Below are 21,361 nucleotides of genomic sequence, written 5' to 3'. Positions count from 1 at the left end.
TTAAAAACAAATGGAGGGGGGGTTGAAATAGAAGGTCTGAAAGGAGAGTTTCCTCACTAGCAACCTGCATTTCACTATAAAATACTTTATCTGAAGAAATAACCTGGTGAAACTTTTCCCTTTGCAGGAGTCGCCCCCCAAACCAGCAGAGCCTCCCAAAGCCAGGAAACCAATAGGGGGGGTGTCCATGTTTGGTGGAATGGACCCTCTGGCCTTGTTGAAGAAAAGGAAACCTGTAGAAAATGAGGAGGAGGAGGAGGAGAAGGAGAAGAAGACAGAAGAGAAGAAAGAAGAAACAGCCAAAGAGGAAAAGCCTAAATCAGGTAACAAGGAGAATAGATGAATTCCGAAAATAACTCTTGTCCGGTTTGTATGGGTTGTGAAAGAGTGAATGCCCTTGCTTTAACGGGGACAAACATTGGATGGGCCACTAGCGAGGGATGTGTCTGCAACATGTCGACAGGAGCATTTCCGAATGTATTTGTCCCTTAAAGGTCCTTGTCTACATTTTTATACCGAAATCGTCATTTGACCATTAAAATGCAGAGTCTATTATCTACAATTATCAACAATACACCTCCTTTCGATCAGGAAAGACGAAGCCAGTGTAGCCGTTTGAAAATTCATTGTAGTATTCCAGCGTAGTACTCATAGTAGGATATCCTTATTTGGAAAATGCCAAGCGCAAAACTCCTCTCAAATCCCGTGCATTTTGTGCGTTTAAAAAAAGCGTGGACAGCGCTCCAGTGTCAAACTGTTGCTGCACTTGTTTGGGCGTGGCTATAAGCATAGTGACATGAATTTGATTGGTCAGTATTTTTAGGCAAAGCACATGTTCTCAGCAAACAGAAAACAAAATATTGGAAGCGTGAGTCACGCTACCCCAAAATAAAATCTTTTTTTGTACATATATTTTTTTTTCCATAACTTTTTTCCCCATGGTTCATTCATCATCTGACAAAACTTTTTAGCGAAATCTAACCATAAGATTATTGAAAAAAAGCAAAAATGTAGACGACCACCTTTAAAAAGCATAGGGTGTTCACTCTTTCACAACCCATGAAAGTGTATGAACGTTTCAGCGCATCATATGGCATAGACTATGATATAGAGTCTGATCAGAGAGTGACACAGGACAGTTAAATATAAGTGGTGTGACTCTGTGTGTGTCTGTGTCTGTGTGTGTTTCATAGTTAGTGTATCAGAATGGTTCAATGAATTTCTTCATGACATTGTGGGAAAATAGATATAACACTGACCAGGTAGATCTAAGGATAAGGATAAGGATAAGGATAAGATTTTATATAGTCCATGAGGGTAACCTCACAGAAATTCGGGCTGCTTTCTCCCTGGGGAATGCGAGCTGCCATACAGTATACGGCGCTACCCATTTTTTTTTTTTTTTCCTGCATGCGTGTATTCATGTTTCCAAGCCCTGAGACTTAATGCCGTGTGAGATGGAATTTTTTTACACTTTATTTCAAGTCACACGGGTATTTGGTGGGCATTTTTATCTATGCCTATACAATTTTGCCAGGAAAGACCCTTTTGTCAATCGTGGGATCTTTAACGTGCACACCCCAATGTAGTGTTCTATCAGGAAGAACAATAAAAGCTACTAGCTTTTGAATCATCTGACTGTCTATAACAAAACCTAGAACATTTTATTCAAAGATAACGCAGCAGAGGACCTGTTTGGCAAGTCAAAGCCTACTACCGTCACCAAGCCTGTACCTATCGTGGCGCCCAAAGCTCAGCGCCCCAAAATTGAGCTGCCAAAAACACCGGGCTTCGGCGAATCACCGATGTCATCCTCACCGGCCGAGGGACCCAAAACGCCACAGTCACCCAAACCTCCCCTTTCACCGCCTTCGGTGAGTGATGTTTTAGGAACTGTTAAGACGCTTGCAATGGTTTTTCATCATCTGTCAAAAAGTGTTTGTAAGTCAGCTGTAAGCTTTAGTCCAAACACCACTAAAGTTTGACCAAAGTTTACATTGCTACTTCTGTGTGTGTGTGTGTGTGTGTGTGTGTGTGTGTGTGTGTGTGTGTGTGTGTGTGTGTGTGTGTGTGTGTGTGTGTGTGTGTGTGTGTGCAATGATGAGTGAATTTGTGTTACTTGATCAGTGTTCGCGGAAAACACTAATAGGAATTGTTAAAACCATTACATGTGCATTCTGTGCCTTGCAGAAAGATGTGTCTTTGGGACTTTGAACACTAATTGTTTTTTTAAATGTTGCAGATCAGTGTTGTTAAAACTAGGCTCTTTTGAGTAAACTCTTGGCTGGAATAGATGGCTCTTTTGAAAAGTGTTAGTTTCATATTGACGGGTAAAAACATTATTTTGATTTTATACTGGGGGAAAAAAATAACCTCCTGGCAAAGAAATTCCCTGGAATGCTTCATCTCAATTATCCGTTGTATGTTCCCCAAAGCAGAATCCTTTCAGCACAAGTTGATCTTCTTACAATTATAATTCTTTCGATCTTTCAGGACACCAAGCCATTCAAGAAACCTGTGGGTGGTGTGTCAATGTTTGGCGGTGCGGGGACTTTGGCAGAGCTACGGAAACGAACAGCGTCACAAACACAGAGCGAGGACTTGTCCCCCACTTCGGAGACCCCAAGTGAGTACTGTTCAGTCCAGTGAACACACACCCGGCTAACACTGGTTTTGACCCCAAGTGAGTACTGTTCAGTCCAGTGAACACACACCCGGCTAACACTGGTTTTGACCCCAAGTGAGTACTGTTCAGTCCAGTGAACACACACCCAGCTAACACTGTTTTTGACCCCAAGTGAGTACTGTTCAGTCCAGTGAACACACACCCGGCTAACACTGGTTTTGACCCCAAGTGAGTACTGTTCAGTCCAGTGAACACACACCCGGCTAACACTGGTTTTGACCCCAAGTGAGTACTGTTCAGTCCAGTCAACACACACCCGGCTAACACTGGTTTTGACCCCAAGTGAGTACTGTTCAGTCCAGTCAACACACACCCGGCTAACACTGGTTTTGACCCCAAGTGAGTACTGTTCAGTCCAGTCAACACACACCCGGCTAACACTGGTTTTGACCCCAAGTGAGTACTGTTCAGTCCAGTCAACACACACCCGGCTAACACTGGTTTTGACCCCAAGTGAGTACTGTTCAGTCCAGTCAACACACACCCGGCTAACACTGGTTTTGGTATAAACAGTGCTGGCACTGGCCATGCAATTTTTAAATCGGTATTTTTGTACAAGTATGAATCCTGGCTTCCACAGAATCTGGTCATGCTGTTATACTAACCGGTCAAGCCTCAGGTCACCGTCTAAAACAAGATGATAGATTCTGTTTGTCAGGAAGAAACCAGTCAAGCAAAATACAAATTAACTCCTTTGAATACCGATTTCTTTTTTTTTTATGTTAGTGGAAAATGTGTGAAATTTGCTGTTTACTGAATCTTGGCAAAACACCTGCGCCTGTCAGGTTCCTTTTCTGCATGACGTTTTCTTTTTTTTGTCTTTCAGCTGTTCTGGGGGAGAAAAGGGAGGTGGGGGGTGGGGGTTAAATACAAACTTTAATCAGGTTGAAATCCTTAAAGTCGCTCAGCTACCATCGTTGTCCAGTGCATTCAGCTGGTTTGATATGTTATTTCTGTCTGCTTGTGGTATATAAAGAAAATGTTGTATTTTATCTGTTTGATGTTTTGAGACTTCAGTGTTCATTGGTGGTGTACATCTCATCTGTGTGACAGCTTTGTGAAGTGGTGTCGGTGTTGTTGTTTCCTGGTTTGAAGGTTCACCCCTTCTCATGTTCGCAATCATGTCTACCACCAAAGAACTGTTCATGCTTTTATACGGAATAAAAAGCTTCGTTCAACTTAAATTCATTTAAAGAAAACACACAAAAACAGCAAGGCCTGCTTCCTGTGCATAGTCTGAGTGAAATATGTTTTTTTAATTAATATTTTAAGTTACGCTCTGGTCAGTCTGCTAAATCAATTCAGCACAGTGTTCTCGCTCTGCTCAAAATGCACATAATTGATTTTTGATATGTATCCAAACTCAACGCTGCTCTTGTTCGGACGGGTGCAATGCCATATTGGATAACACTCCGGCCTCCCAAGCGGAAGGTGAAGTGTTCAATCCCGGCTGCGCCTGGTGGGTTAAGAGTGGAGATTTTTCCGATCTCCCAGGTCAACTTATGTGCAAACCTTGACTAAATGTAAAAAGAGTTAACGTGGGAGTTTAACACTATTGTGACTAGCATTGCCACGGCGTTAACGTCCTGCCTGCCCAAGCTTGCCACCAAGAAACTTCCCAAAAAACAGTAACTGTAAAGAAATCTGTCTAGCAAGCTTGAATTAAGTCCAATCACCACCAAATTTTGTGTACTAATTAAAAAATGGATGCCCAGTTCAGTCGTGCTATTTATAAGTTTGTCACGCGATTTGTTTTAGCAAAGGGGGGGTGAAAGGGGGATAATTTGTGTTTTTTAACGTTTTTTTGTGTGTGTTTTCTTTTCCACTGCTTTTTTAAAAGTTATTTTTTAACAGAAAGTATTATAAATAATTTTATAACCAAACAAGGTGTAAAACCTATGAATTAGCTGAAATATTGTTAAAATTCTACACAGAAATAAGGAGACAGTACAAAGAAAAAAACAAGCAAATCCCGCACTGACAGCATCCTGACTCAAATGAAACAAAACTGTGACACTCACCAAATGATGTCTAGGTAATCCATATTGAATATAAGTCACATTTTCACAACAAAGTCCCAACTGTTCACCTATGAACATTTCCAAAAGGATTATGAGGCTCCAGCCATCCATTGTTATCAGTGCTGCCACGCCCCCCTTGCAACTACACATTCGAAGATTCATGCAGTACCACCCAAACACGTGTAGTTTTCCGACTCGTACTAGCAACAACAGGACTGTTTCTTCCTCAATATCACTGCTATTATCGCTTTCTTGAGGCGAAAACAACACGTCGGAATCATGATCTACAGGGTCCTCAAGATCCAACATCCGGAGAATCTCCTCCCGTGACAAGGCTCGCCTTCGATTCATTTTTTTTCTCGAAAAAACCATACAAATCAGGCTAATTTTGCATATGGCGGAAGGGCATGCAAAGTGTGTCAAGGGAAACAACTCAATTTACTGCAAGCTTCAAAAACCGGGAAGCAATCACAAGTTGTGTACCCTGTATGGCTCTTACTGAAAAATGCGCGTCCCGTCCATGGGCGTGTCAGCGCGGTTACTGATTTATCAGTGTCCCGTCGCGAAAGTGTTAAGCCCATGAAGAAAGAAGAAGAGAAGAAGAGTGTTCTTGTTCCACAGGAAACCCTGGACAGATTTGGGTGTTCAACATCATAGTGTACATGGGAAGGACACTTACTTACTACCTTTTCAGATTATTAAAAGCATTTCTTTTTTTAAATCTTAACAGGTGGGGGGGATCAGTCACCATTATCACCTCACTCCCCAGATGATGACGAACAGGTACGGCCAGGTGGTTTTTTTCTGTTTGATTGTTGTTGGGTTTTTTACAGATTGTGTCTCATTTGCATGGCTGTTTCATTCAAGTTGATTGTGGCTTCTTGTTCGGACTATGCATGTAAAAAAAGGCAGTTTGAGCTTTTTCTAATGAGTTTTATTGAGTGAGATCACCAATAGTAGAAAACTTTGCAAGGATGCAGTGCTACTTTTTATTCCTTTTACAAGATTTAAAAGATTTTACTCTAGGTTTGAAGTTATATCTTGATAATGAGAGAAATGCAATCAATTTACTAGTGAAGGCAAGGAAGATCTTTTAAGATTTACAGCATGATTTCTTTCATTAGCAGTTTATACATATTACTTAGTTATTACATGTTTTGTTGTAAAAGCAGCTTTAATTAGCACCAAAAAAAACACAACGACAGAACATGTATTTCACTTTCTTGAATTTCTGGTGCTTCCTCAGGTATATTTGTTTACCTTTGTCAGATTCTTTCTGATAAGTAATTCTCAAATTTCATTCTCGTTCGTAGAATACATTACAGCAAAAAATCACATATCATGAATGTCACCCTATCCAAAGTAATGTACAAAAGACCTAAGAAACAAAGGGAAGTAAGGGCTCTTGATTAGACAGTGTGTGAGAGTTACTCCATCAGAATGAGTCTCCTGGAACCTGAGAGAAGAAGAAGCATTGAAATGCACAAACGACTTTCGTTCTAGAACAAAGTGATAAATGAAAATCGTTTTGAGGGCGAAAGTTGTAAATTGTTCATTTCAATGCTAACTTATTCTCGCAGGTTTCAGAAGACTGGTTCTGCATAGCTCTTAATTACTGTTGTCTATCTTCAGAGCATTTATATGTACTTCCCTTTGTGCTTAGATTTTGTCTTTACTGCTGCACTAAGCCTCATTTGGTTAATTTATTATTAGAAAATAGGACAAAATATGAAAGCATGCTAGCTTTTAGCTTTCAGTGAACATAGTTAGTTTTCATGCAGTGTTGTGCAGTGGGTTTTTTGTCTGAAGACTGTTGTTTCATCAGGTTTACTTTTGATACACATTTTTTTGTCACTGCTTTTGCACTTTGCTCATTTTTGCACTTGGTTGTTTTGACTTGTTTCATAGCTAGCTCATGCAGACCTGCATAACACTATGATTTTTCTGCAGTAAATTAAGTCATCTGCAATGGGCACTGCAGAATTTCTACTGTATCAAAATTGTTTTTACTCTGAGTCAAAAGGACTTTGAGGATAAATTGACTTACATATAGACTTGATCTGGATTTGTATTGAATTAGCCTCGAGATGACCCTGTGCTGTTGACCAGGCTTAAAAACTCCACTACCTATTTAACAGGTGTTTTGTTTGTGTGTTTTTGTATGTGCTAGAAACATTTCTGGACAATAAAGGCGTGTCTAAGAAAAATAGGGACGAAAGCACTTTTTATGCTTCAGGGGTGGGCACAATATCTTTGCTTGTAGCAAAAGTAATATTGTTTGTAGCAGAACTTGGCGCTTCGCGCCAAGTCGACGGCGCGAAGCGCCTAGTTTGCTAGGGGGGTCCGGGGGCATGCCCCCCCGGAAAATTTTTGAAAAAAAGGAAGCAAATGGTACAATCTGGTGCATTCTGAGGGTGATAATTGCCAGTTTCTGGCAGCAGATTTTGTCACTGATTTTTGTGGAAAATCGCCTGTTTGCCCCTTAACATACACTTAACATACCAGTCAATACACTTGGGCATACACCTGTTGGTACCCACTGTTGTAGATCGAAAGGCCTCAGCCGATTTACTGTTCAAACACCTGAACGCTAACCAAAACACTAAAACAGCAAAAACATCTCATCTGGGATAACCTTAATTTTACGACTTTTCCAGACTTCAGAACAGAAGAGTGCCAAAGAGTGCTCGATATGGTCAGGCTACACACCACCGATTGATCAGCCTTGGAATCAGCTAAAATAGATCTGGGGAAAAAAACACATAGCAAATTTAAAAAGAGCACTCTGTCGCAACTTGTCGCAATTTCGCCTATCGCAAAATCGGCTTCCCTTGTCGCAAAAAAATGCGACAATGCGACAGGTGCCCACCCCTGTGCTTGCAACATGTGCAACAAGAGTTAGCGAGAGTTATATGCGGAACCATTCTCCTGGCACCTGAGAGAATAACGAGCATTGAAATGAACAAGCGACTTTCATAGACACAAATGAATCATTTCTTGATTAATTCAATTTTATCTTCATTAATTTGTGTTGCCTGTGGCCAGTCATTTGTGAATTAAGGTCAGACTTTCAAATGGTTTCTACTGAAAGCAGTGCTTCAGACTACTGTAATGTCAAAGCAGCACCGCCCTGATATGGCCCTTCGTGGTCGGCTGGGCGTTAAGCAAACAAACAAACAAAAGACTACTGTAAATTGGAAACAGTTCTCAAGCCAAGAATCATTTTGCAGGTAGGCAGGTCTGCATATTGTGTTTGTTGTTGTCACGGTGTTGTGGTGAATTTAGAGTGTTTTGTGTGCATGGTTGCTGTAGACAAAGCCAGCTCCAAAAGCAGGGGGACTTGCACCCAGACTACCTGGAATGGCAGGCAAAATTGGCAATCTGCAGGTGTGGTTTTGAATGCTTTTAGAATTCTTTTCAAACATTTCTGGTTTTCAATAGTTGTATGTTTGAGACTGCATCCATTATGAATTAGTCTCTGTTTAGATACTGATTAGACTTTCTTTTTTCAAAGATTTAGGCTGTGAATTTTTAACAGAATTTAAAAGTATACATGTAATACTTTAGTTATTTTGTGTTCTTTCGCTTAAAGCATCGACTATATTGATAGAGATTGAAAGATTTTGTCATGCATGCATGTTTCTATGTAGAAGGTTGGCAACATTCCATCTAGGTGAAGAACAGTAGTATGTGCAGAAAATTTTTGTTTGTATTAATAGTGCATCGATCTCCACGTTGAAGACGCCATGTTTAAAAATAAAAATAAATTGTTTGTTTTGATATTATAGACTCGCACTCAGAGCCAGTGTAGTACAGGGGTACCTGCGATGTGTGGCCCCTCCGATGAGAGGACACCTCCCTTAAAAGGACACATTCTGATGTCCCTTTGTCTATTATCTCTACCAAAATATACCTGTCATGACAGGCCACCTGCAACGTAGGGACACTTTTTGCTGGTCAGAAGGGCTAGGATGTCCTTTCATCGCAGGTCCCACTGTAGTTATAGTTTGAAAGAATGTCTTTATTTTGACATGTTTGGAAAAGCTTTTTTGTTTGGATCAAGATTCAGTGTAGTAGTACCAGTAGTTCAATACAATTTCTTGAATGGGAAGAATGCATGTTTGGAAAAGCCTAATGTTTGAATGTAGACTGTAGTAAAATGTAGTCAATTTATAGAGTATTAGCCTTCTGTTAGAATATCTTGAACTGTTCAAATATGTTTTGGCATAGCTGTATGAGAAAAAGGAATAAGTCCATTGTTTTTACCCCCGTGTCCACACACACAATATGATACCACCACAGCTTAGGCAATGAGGACTTTAGCGTGGGGAGGAAAATGGCAGCCTCTGGGGATTTCAGTTTGATGACATCATGTGAAAACAACAAAGAATTGTGTTACAGTGGAACCCTCCTTTTAAGACTTCCTCCCTTTTAAGACCCCCCAATTTAAGTTTTCCTCCTTTTTAAGACCCTGTTTTCTCAGACTTTCTGTTCATAACTTCTGTAAATGTACCCCCATTTTAAGACTCCCTCCTTTTTACATTTAGTCAAGTTTTGACTAAATGTTTTAACATAGAGGGGGAATCGAGACGAGGGTCGTGGTGTGTGTGTGTGTCTGTCTGTCTGTCTGTCTGTCTGTGCGTGTGTGTGTGTGTGTAGAGCGATTCAGAGTAAACTACTGGACCGATCTTTATGAAATTTTACATGAAAGTTCCTGGGTATGATATCCCCAGATTTTTTTTTCTTTTTTTCGATAAACGTCTTTGATGACATCTTCACTATCCGGCTTTTTGTAAAAGTTGAGGCGGCACTGTCACACCCTCCTTTTTCAATAGAATTGATTGGAATTTTGGCCAAGCAATCTTTGACGAAGGCCGGACTTTGGTATTGCATTTCAGCGTGGAGGCTTAAAAATTAATTAATGACTTTGGTCATTAAAAATCTGAAAATTGTAATTAAAATTATATTTTTATAAAACGATCCAAAATTACGTTTATCTTATTCTTCATCATTTTCTGATTCCAAAAACATATAAATATGTTATATTCGGATTAAAAACAAGCTCTGAAAATTAAAAATTAAAAAATTATGATTAAAATTAAATGTCCGAAATCGATTTAAAAACAATTTCATCTTATTCCTTGTCGGTTCCTGATTCCAAAAACATATAGATATGATATGTTTGGATTAAAAACACGCTCAGAAAGTTAAAGCGAAGAGAGGTACAGATAAGCGTGCTATGCAGCACAGCCCAACCACTACCGCGCAAAACAGGCTCGTCAATTTTACTGCCTTTTGTACGAGCGGCGCACTACGGTCATTGTGAAAAAATGCAGTACGTTCAGTTTCATTCTGTGAGTTCCACAGCTTGACTAAATGTAGTAATTTCGCCTTACGCGACTTGTTAAGACCTGCTTTTGTCAGATTGTTGGAGGTGTTAACCCCTTCTCTGCCACCGTATAACAGCATTATCCGAACGGTCTATGGGAAAGAAATGTGTTTAGAACCCCTACAAGTACTTGGACAGTGGTTACCTCCCATTTAGTTTTCAGAAATGTCCTGAAATGTTGTTGACACAAATCCCACGTATGAGATACGGTTATGGGCGTAGGACAAACCGAAAATGATCACATATTACATACGGGGTGGGCAGTGAAGGGGTTAAAACTGGGGTTCCACTGTATTATGCTTTGTAGGCAAGATTTTATTGTTGCTGTTGTTTATCACCTACAAATATGTGCTCACAAGGCATGTTGACTTTGTGCAGAAAAGTCTCAACTTCAACCCAGCGGCCTTGTTGCCGGGGGCAGCCCCACCTGACAGGGACGTGGAGCCTACACCTGTGGGCTTTGAGGATCCTGCCGACATTAACCCACTGCAGACTGCTGCCAAGGTCCGTCCACCTTTTTACATTTGGTCAAGTTTTCACTAAATGTTTTAACATAGAGGGGGGAATCGAGACGAGGGTCGTGGTGTATGTATGTCTGTCTGTGTGTGTGTGTAGAGCGATTCAGACTAAACTACTGGACCGATCTTTATGAAATTTGACATGAGAGTTCCTGGATATGATATCCCCGGATGTTTTTTTCATTTTTTTGATAAATGTCTTTGATGACGTCATATCCGGCTTTTCGTGAAAGTTGAGGCGGCTCTGTCACACTCTCATTTTTCAACTAAATTGGTTGAAATTTTGGTCAAGTAATCTTCGACGAAGCCCGGACTTCGGTATTGCATTTCAGCTTGGTGGCTTAAAAATTAATTAATGACTTTGGTCATTAAAAATCTGAAAATTGTAAAAAAAATATTTGTTTTATAAAACGATCCAAATTTACGTTCATTTTATTCTCCATCATTTTCTGATTCCAAAAACATATAAATATGTTATATTTGGATTAAAAACAAGCTCTGAAAATTAAAAATTATTATCAAAATTAAATTTTCGAAATCAATTTAAAAACACTTTCATCTTATTCCTTGTCGGTTCCTGATTCCAAAAACATATAGATATGATATGTTTGGATTAAAAACACGCTCAGAAAGTTAAAACGAAGAGAGGTACAGAAACACCCCGCTCTTCTTGTCAATTTCACTACCTATTCCGTGAGCGGTGGACTGACGATGCTACGAGTATACGGTCTTGCTGTGTTGCATTGCGTTCAGTTTCATTCTGTGAGTTCGACAGCTACTTGACTAAATGTTGTATTTTCGCCTTACGCGACTTGTTGTTTATTTTTCTAAAAAAAAAAAATGTAATACAAAATTAAATTTGGTATAGGTTATTGAATGAAAGTTTAATAAAATAAAGTAATGAACATTCACAAGAACTTTGATTCAAAATTTTTAAAAGTTAAATAAAAATGACTCACTGTCCATATGAGCATTAATTTGGGTTTGTGAATGTTCATCTATTTTGTTTGTTAATGTTGGTTCACAGGTCACAGTGACATAATTGACACCTCAGAAAATACCACAGCAGTGCCTCCTACAACTATAGTGAAATGAATTAAAGCCTTGAAATGATGACATTTGAAATATATTTTTCACTCTATTTATTATGGTGTTTCAGGACAGAGCCAAAGTGATATCTCGACGTCGTCCTCAGAGTCGCAAAGCTCGTCGCACAGCAGCGCTGTCAGCAAGCATCAGCTTTGAAGACGCAACCTCCCCTACCTCCCCCAACTTACCCCCCATCCCCGACGAGTCCGCTGGCAAGTCCAAATCCAACGATATGTTCGGCAATGATGACCTGTTCACAGAAGCACCCTCCTCTTCCTCAAAGCCATCTGTGCCTTCTGCAGGAAAATCCGCTCCAAAAGACGATGATTTGTTCAGCAAGGGACCGTTTGGTACAGGGGCCTCGAAGACAAAATCGCAGCCTGATTCAAAGCCCGATGATGTGGACGGGGACAATTTGTTCAGCAATAGCAATGCCGGTGCAAAGGCTAAAAAAGCTCAACTGGAGGACGATATATTCGGAGACTCCAAGCTTAAGGGTGGTGACGTGTTTGGCACCAAGTCCAAATCAGACGCTAAAACATCCAACGACAAAGCTTCCAAAGATGATGACGAAGATGATTTGTTTTCTTCGAGTTCTGTGTCTAAGAAGGATTCTTCATCAAAAAGTGAGGCGACGGCGTCCAGCAAATCATCAGGGGCGTCATCAGCAACCAGCTCAAGCAGCAAGTCCAAGTCCTCTGCGGCGGCTGATGATGATGACATCTTTGCCGATTCCAGCCTCAACAAGAAAAAAGGTATGAATTTAGCAGCTGATATATATACTTGGGTTCGGGGAGGGATTTATTCCCAGATTCAGCTTTGAGTATCATTTGCAGGAACTCTCATGCAAAGTTTCATGAAGATCGGTCCAGTAGTTTTCTTGGAATCACTCTAAACACATACTCATACATACAAACATACACCACCACCTTTGTCTCGATTTCCACTCTGTTCATTGTCTGAACACCACCGTGTGCAAAAGTGTGCATGACAAAGATACCGAGCTCACAGCGAAAGTCGCATGGCTTAGGAAACAGACACAAACACACACATACATCATCATCCAGGGTGACCCCCAAAAAAGAGTACCCAAACAAAACGTCATAAATTGAACAAAAATAAAGCAATCTTCATAAAATTTATTTACACACACAAGTAGTCTCTGCGTGATATGCACAGAAAATTTTAGCGTTCTAGCTTGTCTTTCAGGAAAGTTATGCTCATTCTACAGAACATGCTCCAAATGGCCTCCCCTGGATTTAAATCCCCCAGATTTCTATCTTTGGGGGTTCCTGAAAGACAACGTCTACAGGAACAACCCACAGACAATCACAGAACTCAAGAGAGCCATCACAACAACCATTCGCGGAATCTCGCAACAGGAGTGTGTGCGGGTGATTGATAACTTTGCGCGGCGAGTTCAAGTTTGCCTGCAGCGGCACGGAGGCCATTTGGAGCATGTTCTGTAGAATGAGCATAACTTTCCTGAAAGACAAGCTAGAACGCTAACATTTTCTGTGCAAATCATGCAGAGGCTACTTGTGTGTGTAAATAAATTTTATGAAGATTGCTTTATTTTTGTTCAATTTATGACGTTTTGTTTGGGTACTCTTTTTTGGGGGTCACCCTGTAAGACTTAGCCTATTGAATACCAGTGAGTCGAAAAGACAGCCAAATTTGTCTTGTTTGACTAAAAAAAAATCAGAGCATCTGGGGCCAGTTTCATAAGCCAGAAACACAGTCGACCAACTGCAGTTTTCCGAGAGAACCACAGTAATCCGACGTTATCGGGTTTCACGAAAAAAAATTCAGTTGGCCGACTGCGGGTCGTCTCACCGGAAGTCGGCCAAATACGGAGATGCTCTCCCCCCAACACTGTGTTCGGCTTACTGCGGTAAACCGAAAATAAATGTAATTATCCGCACAGTTTTTTGGATTGTGAGCCAAACCTTATGATTGTTCTTCGAAATGATCTATCATGACGCAGTGATCCAGGAGACAAGTCAGGGTTATGTCTTGAAGACGTCACATTATGGCGTAAGAGGGTTAGACGTCACGCGAAGGAATTACTGAAAGTCTCGGTCATTGATATTTTGAGCGGGCCGAGACTTGTTTTTTCTTCGAAATCGGCCATTTTCACGTGCGAATGAGCAAACGGAAGTGGTAATGTTGCTAAATTTAGCCCTCGACTTGGCCATTCGGATTACTGTACAGTCGGTCGACTGCGGTTGTCCGCGGGTGACGGTGATTCGCTCATGAAACGCGCTTTTCGGTGACCCGGGGATCAACCACAGTCCATCGACTGGGCAGTCGATCGACTGTCAGTCGGTTCACTGCTATCTTATGAAACTGGCCCCTGGTCATCACATCACTAATGCATATCCCAATATAGGCCACTGGGACCAAAGAGGACAGGAATCTTGTTACTCGGTCTCTCTGTCCGTTTCTTTGCTTGTTTTGAAGCCCGTTCATCTCGGTTATTTCAGCCTCTGACAGAATTGTTTTCTCTCTAATTTCACCACTCAGTAAAGAAAGATGTTTTGAAGTCTGTTTAGTTTGGTAATTACAGCCTCTTACAGAATTGTTTTCTCTCTGGATTTCACCACTCAGTAAAGAAAGATGTTTTGAAGTCTGTTTATTTCAGTAATTACAGCCTCTTACAGAATTGTTTTCTCTCTGGATTTCACCCCTCAGTAAAGAAAGATGTTTTGAAGTCTGTTTATTTCGGTAATAACAGCCTCTGACAGAATTGTTTTCTCTCTGGATTTCACCCCTCAGTCAATCAATAGGACGCTTATATCGCGCATATTCCGTGGGTACAGTTCTAGGCGCTCTGCAATGATGCCGTGTGAGATGAAATTTTATACGGCCAGTAGATTGCAGCCATTTCGGCGCATATTTACCTTTCACGGCCTATTATTCCAAGTCACACGGGTATAGGTAGACAATTATTAACTGTGCCTAAGCAATTTTGCCAGGAAAGACCCTTTTGTCAATCGTGGGATCTTTAACGTGCACACCCCAATGTAGTGTACACGGGGGGTGTTCGGACACCGAAGAGAGTTGACTCTGAGAAATACATTTCCGCCGAACGTGGGTTTGAACTCACGCTGACAGCGGCCAACTGAATACAAATCCAGCGCGCTACCAACTGAGCTATGTCCCCGCCCCAGTAAAGAAAGATGTTTTGAAGTCTGTTTATTTAAGTAAAAACAGCCTCTGACAGAATTCTCTACTTTCACCCAACAGATAAGAAAGATCAAGTGACTGAGGATGGTGGTGATATCTTTGCTGATAGTAGCCTGAAGAAGACATCTGCAGCTAAAAAAACAGAGGTGAGTTGATGAGATTAATTATCGCATTTAAAAGACTGCAGGTTGTTATTTGTTTTTTAATTAAAATTAATTATTAAATTAAGTTTCTTTATCGCACACTCTTTAGGCCAAGAAAAAAATCCAATGTTTCCCATTCCCCGACCGACCCTTATTTTCCTCTCGAACCTATACCACGTGTCATAAAAAAACTGGGTGCATTTGAGTGCAGATCTTTGTGATGAGGCCTTTGTTGTAAAACCAGTTGTATGACTGGAAAGGCCGTATATGTGACCCTCCACCACGGAATGAGTCGCATGTCACCTTTGCATGATTTTCATATTTTTACATTTTCCTAAAGAGTTTTTTATGCTCTATCCAGTGGTGAAAACCGTTTTAGAAAAGAGCGAAAACTGTTTGAGTTATAAGCCTGTGACTAAGGTGACCCTCACACTGTTACCAGACACTCCCCGGACTTATATTAAGCCTAGCGCAGAACCGCGCGAGGTGACATGCGACTCATTTCGTGGTGGAGGGTCACATATTCCCCAACCATATTAAGCTAACAGATTGGTTTTACATAAGGCAGTGTCTATATAATGGAATCTACAACACAGACACCTCCCAAAATCAAATTCACAAAAGTATGGTCCTGGTGTTAAAATCAACAAAAATTCAGAACACTTCAAACGGAATTTGATTTTAGGGGGTGTAAAAATAAAGCATTTTCAAACCTCCATAGGCAAAAACTGTGACGAATATGACTGTGCTGTCCTTGCCTTGGGGAGTAAGGATCTCTTTTGTTTTAACAGTAATTGACTTTTGTTTTATCTGTCTGTATTATCTCCATGAGAAATTCATTCTTGTTCTATCCCAACAGGATAATGATGAAATCTTTGCTGCATCTTCAACAACCTTGGCAGAAAAGAAGCGGCCGAAGAAAGCCTCAACGAAAGACGAAATGCTGTTCAAAGATGACACAGACATATTTGCCGGTCTTCCAGCAGCCAAACCGAAAGAACCCAAGAAAAAGAAGAAAGTGGGAGAAAAGAAAGGGATTTTCAAGGACGATGTTGGTATGTAGTATGATGTGCGATGGGATTGTTTTGTGTGTGTGTGTGTGTGTGTGTGTGTGTGTGTGTGTGTGTGTGTGTGTGTGTGTGTGTGTGTGTGTGTGTGTGTGTGTGTGCAGGGGGGAAGGTGGGGGAAGGATGTGGTGTGTGTGAGTGTGTGTTTGTGTGTGTGTGTGTTTGTTTGTGTGTGTGTGTGTGTGTGTTTCTGCATGTATGCAATCATGCTTTCGTATGTGTGTTTGTGGCGTGTGTGTGTTCTGCGGCAGATACAAGCATCATGCATGTTAACTTTTCTGTTTATTTGATTAATTTATTTAACCATTTATCAAATAAGTGATTGATTCAATGACTCAGAACTGAACTTTGAAGTTTTAATGCAAGAACTGCATCATTAATTTCACTGACATTGTTTTGGTCTTGATCTTAACTACTTACATTCATATAATTATTACTGTTACAGATGACATATTCGCAGACCCGTCCCCAGCGGCCTTCAAAACCAAGAAAGACACAAAGAAGAAATCAGGAACGGCTAACAGCACGGCAGCCGACTCGGACAACATTTTTGACGATCCCTTGAACGCAAAATAGAAGCTAATCGAGTCGTTACCTAGTCTGTTGTTTTCAAAATCTTTGATACAGTCGATCTTGTCTATAACGTCCATCCAAGGGACCGACCAAAAGTGGTCGCTATGAATAAGAATTTTATGGCATATGGAGCAAATGGTTGGGGGTCCTCAGGGGTGGATGTTGGGGGTCCTTTGGCGTGGATGTTTGGTGTCCTTTGGGGTGGATGTTGGGTGTCCTTTGGGGTGGATGTTGGGGGTCCTTTGGGGTGGATGTTGGGGGTCCTTTGGGGTGGATGTTGGGGGTCCTTTGGCGTGGATGTTTGGTGTCCTTTGGGGTGGATGTGGTGGGCAGGTGGTTGCTATTGAGAGGTGTTCACCAGGGTGGGTTCCACTGTACAGAGTTGTTATTCCAGTGATGATTATCCATTGTTGGTGTTGTTGAGTTGTATGTATATTTAGCAGGAAAACGTGTTTATGTTATAGGTTTTATCGTAACCGGTTAATTACATGAGTCACTCAGTAGAGTGAGGTGCTACTAGCCTCTTCCAAGTCAGCATTAGTGAACAAAGGTGTACACAAAATATAACGCAAAGTACTTCTGTCAGACAATTGTGGGACTGCTTATTTGATGATTTTTTTCATGGACGTTATAATGCAAACGTACAGATCTATATTTTTTCGTCTTTGGTTTGTAGGTTGTGAGTGGGGGGAGGCGGTGGGGGAATGATTTTGGTTTTTTTATTCTTTACACGGGCCTCCAATCCATTTCCATCTGATCATAAGAAAAACCTATATATAAGGATCCAAGAAACAAGGGAGGTAAGTGCTCTAAATATGGACAACAACAATGAGTAAGAGTTATGCGGATTCAACCAATCTCCTGGTAACAAAGACAATATTATTATAAGAAGCATTGCAATGGACAACTATCTTTATCACCAAAGAGTTCCACCCTAACTCTCCTAAAAGATGATAAAAGTCACAGTCACTTGTTCCTTGCAATGCTACTTACAGATTAAAGTCATTTGTTCATTTTGGTGCTTCTTATTCGTTCAGATACCAGGAGATTGGTTCCGCATGATAACTCTCACTTACTCTTGTTGTCCATGCTTACTTCCCTTTGACTTGCGCTTACTTCCCTTTGACTTTCAGAACTTGTCATCTGTCTCACTTGGTTATGATTCTATGAAGGAGCTGTTCAGCTGATATTCATTCTCCTATAGTTATGCCAACATTATGTATCGGTTCAATCACAATGTACGATATTTTGGCTGTCACAAAGATGATTAATGCTTGCTAACACCTTTGTGCAAGATTGTACCACGAAATTCACCCCCCACACACACCCCCCCCCCCCCCCCCCTCTTTAAAAAGATCAATATATGATCATTTTGATGCTACACATGTTGACACGTATATTTTTTTCACGTATGACTATTTTTTGTCCTCTCTGTTGTGTTTGTGTAAATGTGTATGTACATAATACTCAAATCATTTTGTATATTAGAGATTTTTCAAGGTAATCTGTGAATGTACTTCATGATTCAGTGTATATTCGAATAGCTGATCACGATTTTAACACACAAGTTAGTTGACTGACTGTTTTGTTAAAAACTTCTACACTGACAATACTGAAAGCAGTGAGCAAGATATAGAACTGTTCTGTGAGCAGGTTTTCTTCACCTTGTAAAACATCAGAGCAATTATTCATTCCATTTTTGTCCAATAGCGTTTTTTGGACTCAGCTTGAATTCTTTAATTAGGTTTTTTGCTTATTTGTATGCTTCCTTTTTTTGGGGGGGGCTCGTTTTTGTAGCTTTTTTTATTTTTATAATAACGCTAAGTTATGGTAGTGCTGTCTGTACCAATGGTAGTGTATTGATTACATGTTTTAGTGTGCATACACTGAATTACCGGTACACTGAAAAGCATTCAATCGAATACATTAGCATTCGAAGGAAAACAATGGCGTTTGTTTGTTTGTTTGTTTGCTTAACGCCCAGCCGACCACGAAGGGCCATATCAGTGCAGTGCTGCTTTGACATATAACGTGCGCCACACACAAGACAGAAGTCGCAGCACAGGCTTCATGTCTCACCCAGTCACATTATTCTGACACCGGACCAACCAGTCCTAGCACTAACCCCATAATGCCAGACGCCAGGCGGAGCAGCCACTAGATTGCCAATTTTAAAGTCTTAGGTATGACCCGGCCGGGGTTCGAACCCATGACCTCCCGATCACGGGGCGGACGCCTTACCACTAGGCCAACCGTGCCGGTAAACAAACAATGGCGTTAATGACTAAACTAGTGGATTACCATGGTAATAAGTGCTTTAAGTGCAACTTTGTAGTAATAAGTGGTGTACTTTAGAAGCTTAATTCAAGTGGGACAGTAGCTGTCAGTGGATAAATGCCAGTTATATACTTACCAGTACATATCATACAAAAAGTGTAAAGACATATATTTGTAACTGAATTTTTTTTTTTGCTTCCGCACAGAAATTCTCAGACAGTGTGACAGTACATCAAAGCTTTTGCAGCCAGTACAAGCAAGCGAATGCCATCAAGATTTCTTGACGGGATCATGTAAAAAGACAATATTGTGGTCCACAGTTTATTCGTTACTGTTGCTAAGATTTTTGCTGAAAAGCTTCCAGAATTGCACATGCATGTAGAATGCAGAGAGAGAGAGAGAGTAGTTAGTCTGAACAATGTTGTGGTACATGTACAAATACGCACATGCAAAAAATTCAAGCAGTATGTAAGAAATGTTAAGTCCTTTGTACTGGAAACTTGCATTCTCCCAGTAAGGTAATATATTGTACTACGTTGCAAGCCCCTGGAGCAATTTTTTGATTAGTGCTTTTGTGAACAAGAAACAATTAACAAGTGGCTCTATCCCATCTCCCCCCCCCCCCCCCCCCCTTTCCCCGTCGCGATATAACCTTCGTGGTTGAAAACGACGTTAAACACCAAATAAAGAAAGAAAGATGCAAAAAATGTGTACAAACAGCTTAGACTGGTGGAGAAAAAATATATGTGCTCCCCCTTTTCTTTGCCCGAGTTAGTGTCTGTTTATGAAACCTGGCAACTTCCTTATGTTTGCTCACAACCAGTACAGTTTGTTTTTGAAGAATGTTTTTTTATTTTCTTCAAGTATGTGGACAGAGAATTGTTATATTATCCATTTGTTCTGTTTCTATTTGTATGTTAAGGAATCATTAGTTAATTAAAGATTAATTGTGTACAGAGATTTGTATGTTATTTGCTTGTTCTGTGATCATTTTTTCCACCCGCCCAAGTGCCTTGCTAACTTCCTCGGCGCACATTTGATTTAAGTTGTATTTCATGTACTTAAGTCTGTATTACCTGAATATTTTTATATATGTATGCTATGTCTTATGTACTGTATGTTTTGTTTCTTTCTGGCATCCTCTCTCTCTCTCTCTCTCTCTCTCTCTCTCTCTCTCTCTCTCTCTCTCTCTCTCTCTCTCTCTCTCTCTCTCTCTCTCTTAAACATACAAACACTTTGGTAATAAAAAAGGGTGTTTATTTGAGTCCATAATAGCCTCCGTTGTACATATTTATTTCATATTACAGTCAAAGTTATGGAGCTCGAACCTTTTGACTGTAACTTTTAACTGAGAGACAGTTAGTAGAAATGTTTGCTTCCATTCTTCACCTCAAATCCTGACTTGTTTGTTTGTTTGATTGCTTGAAAGCCTGGATTATATAATAATGTGTTACCCAAGAGTTTTACTTAGTTGCTGTTACATGTATGTCAAAGTATGTAGAAAAACAGTTTATTTTTTATTTTTATTGCTATTATTATATATTTTTTATTCTTTCTATTTGTTGGTGTCTTGAGAAAGAGAGAGAGAAGGAAGGGTCCTGTTTCAGTGTGCATATATGTTAAAGTTTGCCTTAAATTATGAAGTAAATGATTTTTTTCTCTTACATATTTTAAAATTTTAGTTTTTGTTTGTTTTCAGTATTATTCTTGTAAGATAATGAACATAAGGAGAGTGTTACGCCGCAAATCGTACGATAGTTGTAGTATCAGATCCTTATAGCACTAATGAATACAAAATACATACACAATAAGCAATTCTGTAAACAATGCAAATGTATGTGCTCATATGCAGAGGCAATGTGAGGGTTTCTTGTATGCTGTTATGTATTGCAGATTTGCGTATTTATTTTATGTTCTTGGTCAGTGTTTGATTTTTGTTGATGTTGTTGTCGTTTTTTTAATTTTTTTTATAGCAACTGCTCATCTTCCTTTTCTCTTTTATGTGTAGGCCATAACATAATTACTAGTTTAATACATCAGCATTTGCAAATGCCAGATTAAATGGTTATGTTTTCTTCAACCGAACACACACAAAAGCATGCACACATGAGAGACAAAACACACACACACACACACACACACACACACACACACACACACACACACACACACTCACACACACACACACACACAAATGCACACACACACACACACACACACACACACACACACACACACACACACACACACACACACACACACACACACACACACACACACGTATAGTTGTAGGATGGAAAAAAGAATATTGACAAATTATATGCATATTACTCATGTGCCATTTTCACAAGAGTGCTTTCTTGGCCATTCTCTGAATTGTCCTTTGTTCACTAATTTTACCACTTTTGG

General features: G+C 40.2%; 1 protein-coding gene across 4 annotated transcripts in view; it reads left to right on the top strand.

Moving 5' to 3' along the window:
- LOC138980283 (WASH complex subunit 2-like) overlaps nucleotides 1-16,878 on the top strand; it is an 84,761-nt gene extending 67,883 nt beyond the window's left edge. For 3 of the 4 annotated variants that reach the window (XM_070353147.1, XM_070353148.1, XM_070353144.1), the window contains 10 exons: nucleotides 128-323; nucleotides 1,675-1,874; nucleotides 2,494-2,626; nucleotides 5,438-5,490; nucleotides 8,020-8,094; nucleotides 10,475-10,600; nucleotides 11,774-12,458; nucleotides 14,953-15,038; nucleotides 15,895-16,090; nucleotides 16,548-16,878. In XM_070353147.1, the coding sequence (XP_070209248.1) occupies nucleotides 128-323; nucleotides 1,675-1,874; nucleotides 2,494-2,626; nucleotides 5,438-5,490; nucleotides 8,020-8,094; nucleotides 10,475-10,600; nucleotides 11,774-12,458; nucleotides 14,953-15,038; nucleotides 15,895-16,090; nucleotides 16,548-16,678 (1,881 nt within the window). In that variant the 3' untranslated portion in view covers nucleotides 16,679-16,878. The remainder of the gene's footprint in view (nucleotides 1-127; nucleotides 324-1,674; nucleotides 1,875-2,493; nucleotides 2,627-5,437; nucleotides 5,491-8,019; nucleotides 8,095-10,474; nucleotides 10,601-11,773; nucleotides 12,459-14,952; nucleotides 15,039-15,894; nucleotides 16,091-16,547) is intronic. The other variant, XM_070353146.1, reaches the window with a different exon arrangement.
- The last annotated feature ends 4,483 nt before the right edge of the window (nucleotides 16,879-21,361 follow it).

The sequence above is a fragment of the Littorina saxatilis genome, linkage group LG11, assembly GCF_037325665.1.
Source record: "Littorina saxatilis isolate snail1 linkage group LG11, US_GU_Lsax_2.0, whole genome shotgun sequence".
NCBI lineage: Eukaryota > Metazoa > Mollusca > Gastropoda > Littorinimorpha > Littorinidae > Littorina > Littorina saxatilis.
Note: the sequence above shows the minus strand (reverse complement) of the source record. Positions and strands in the feature narration are given on the sequence as shown.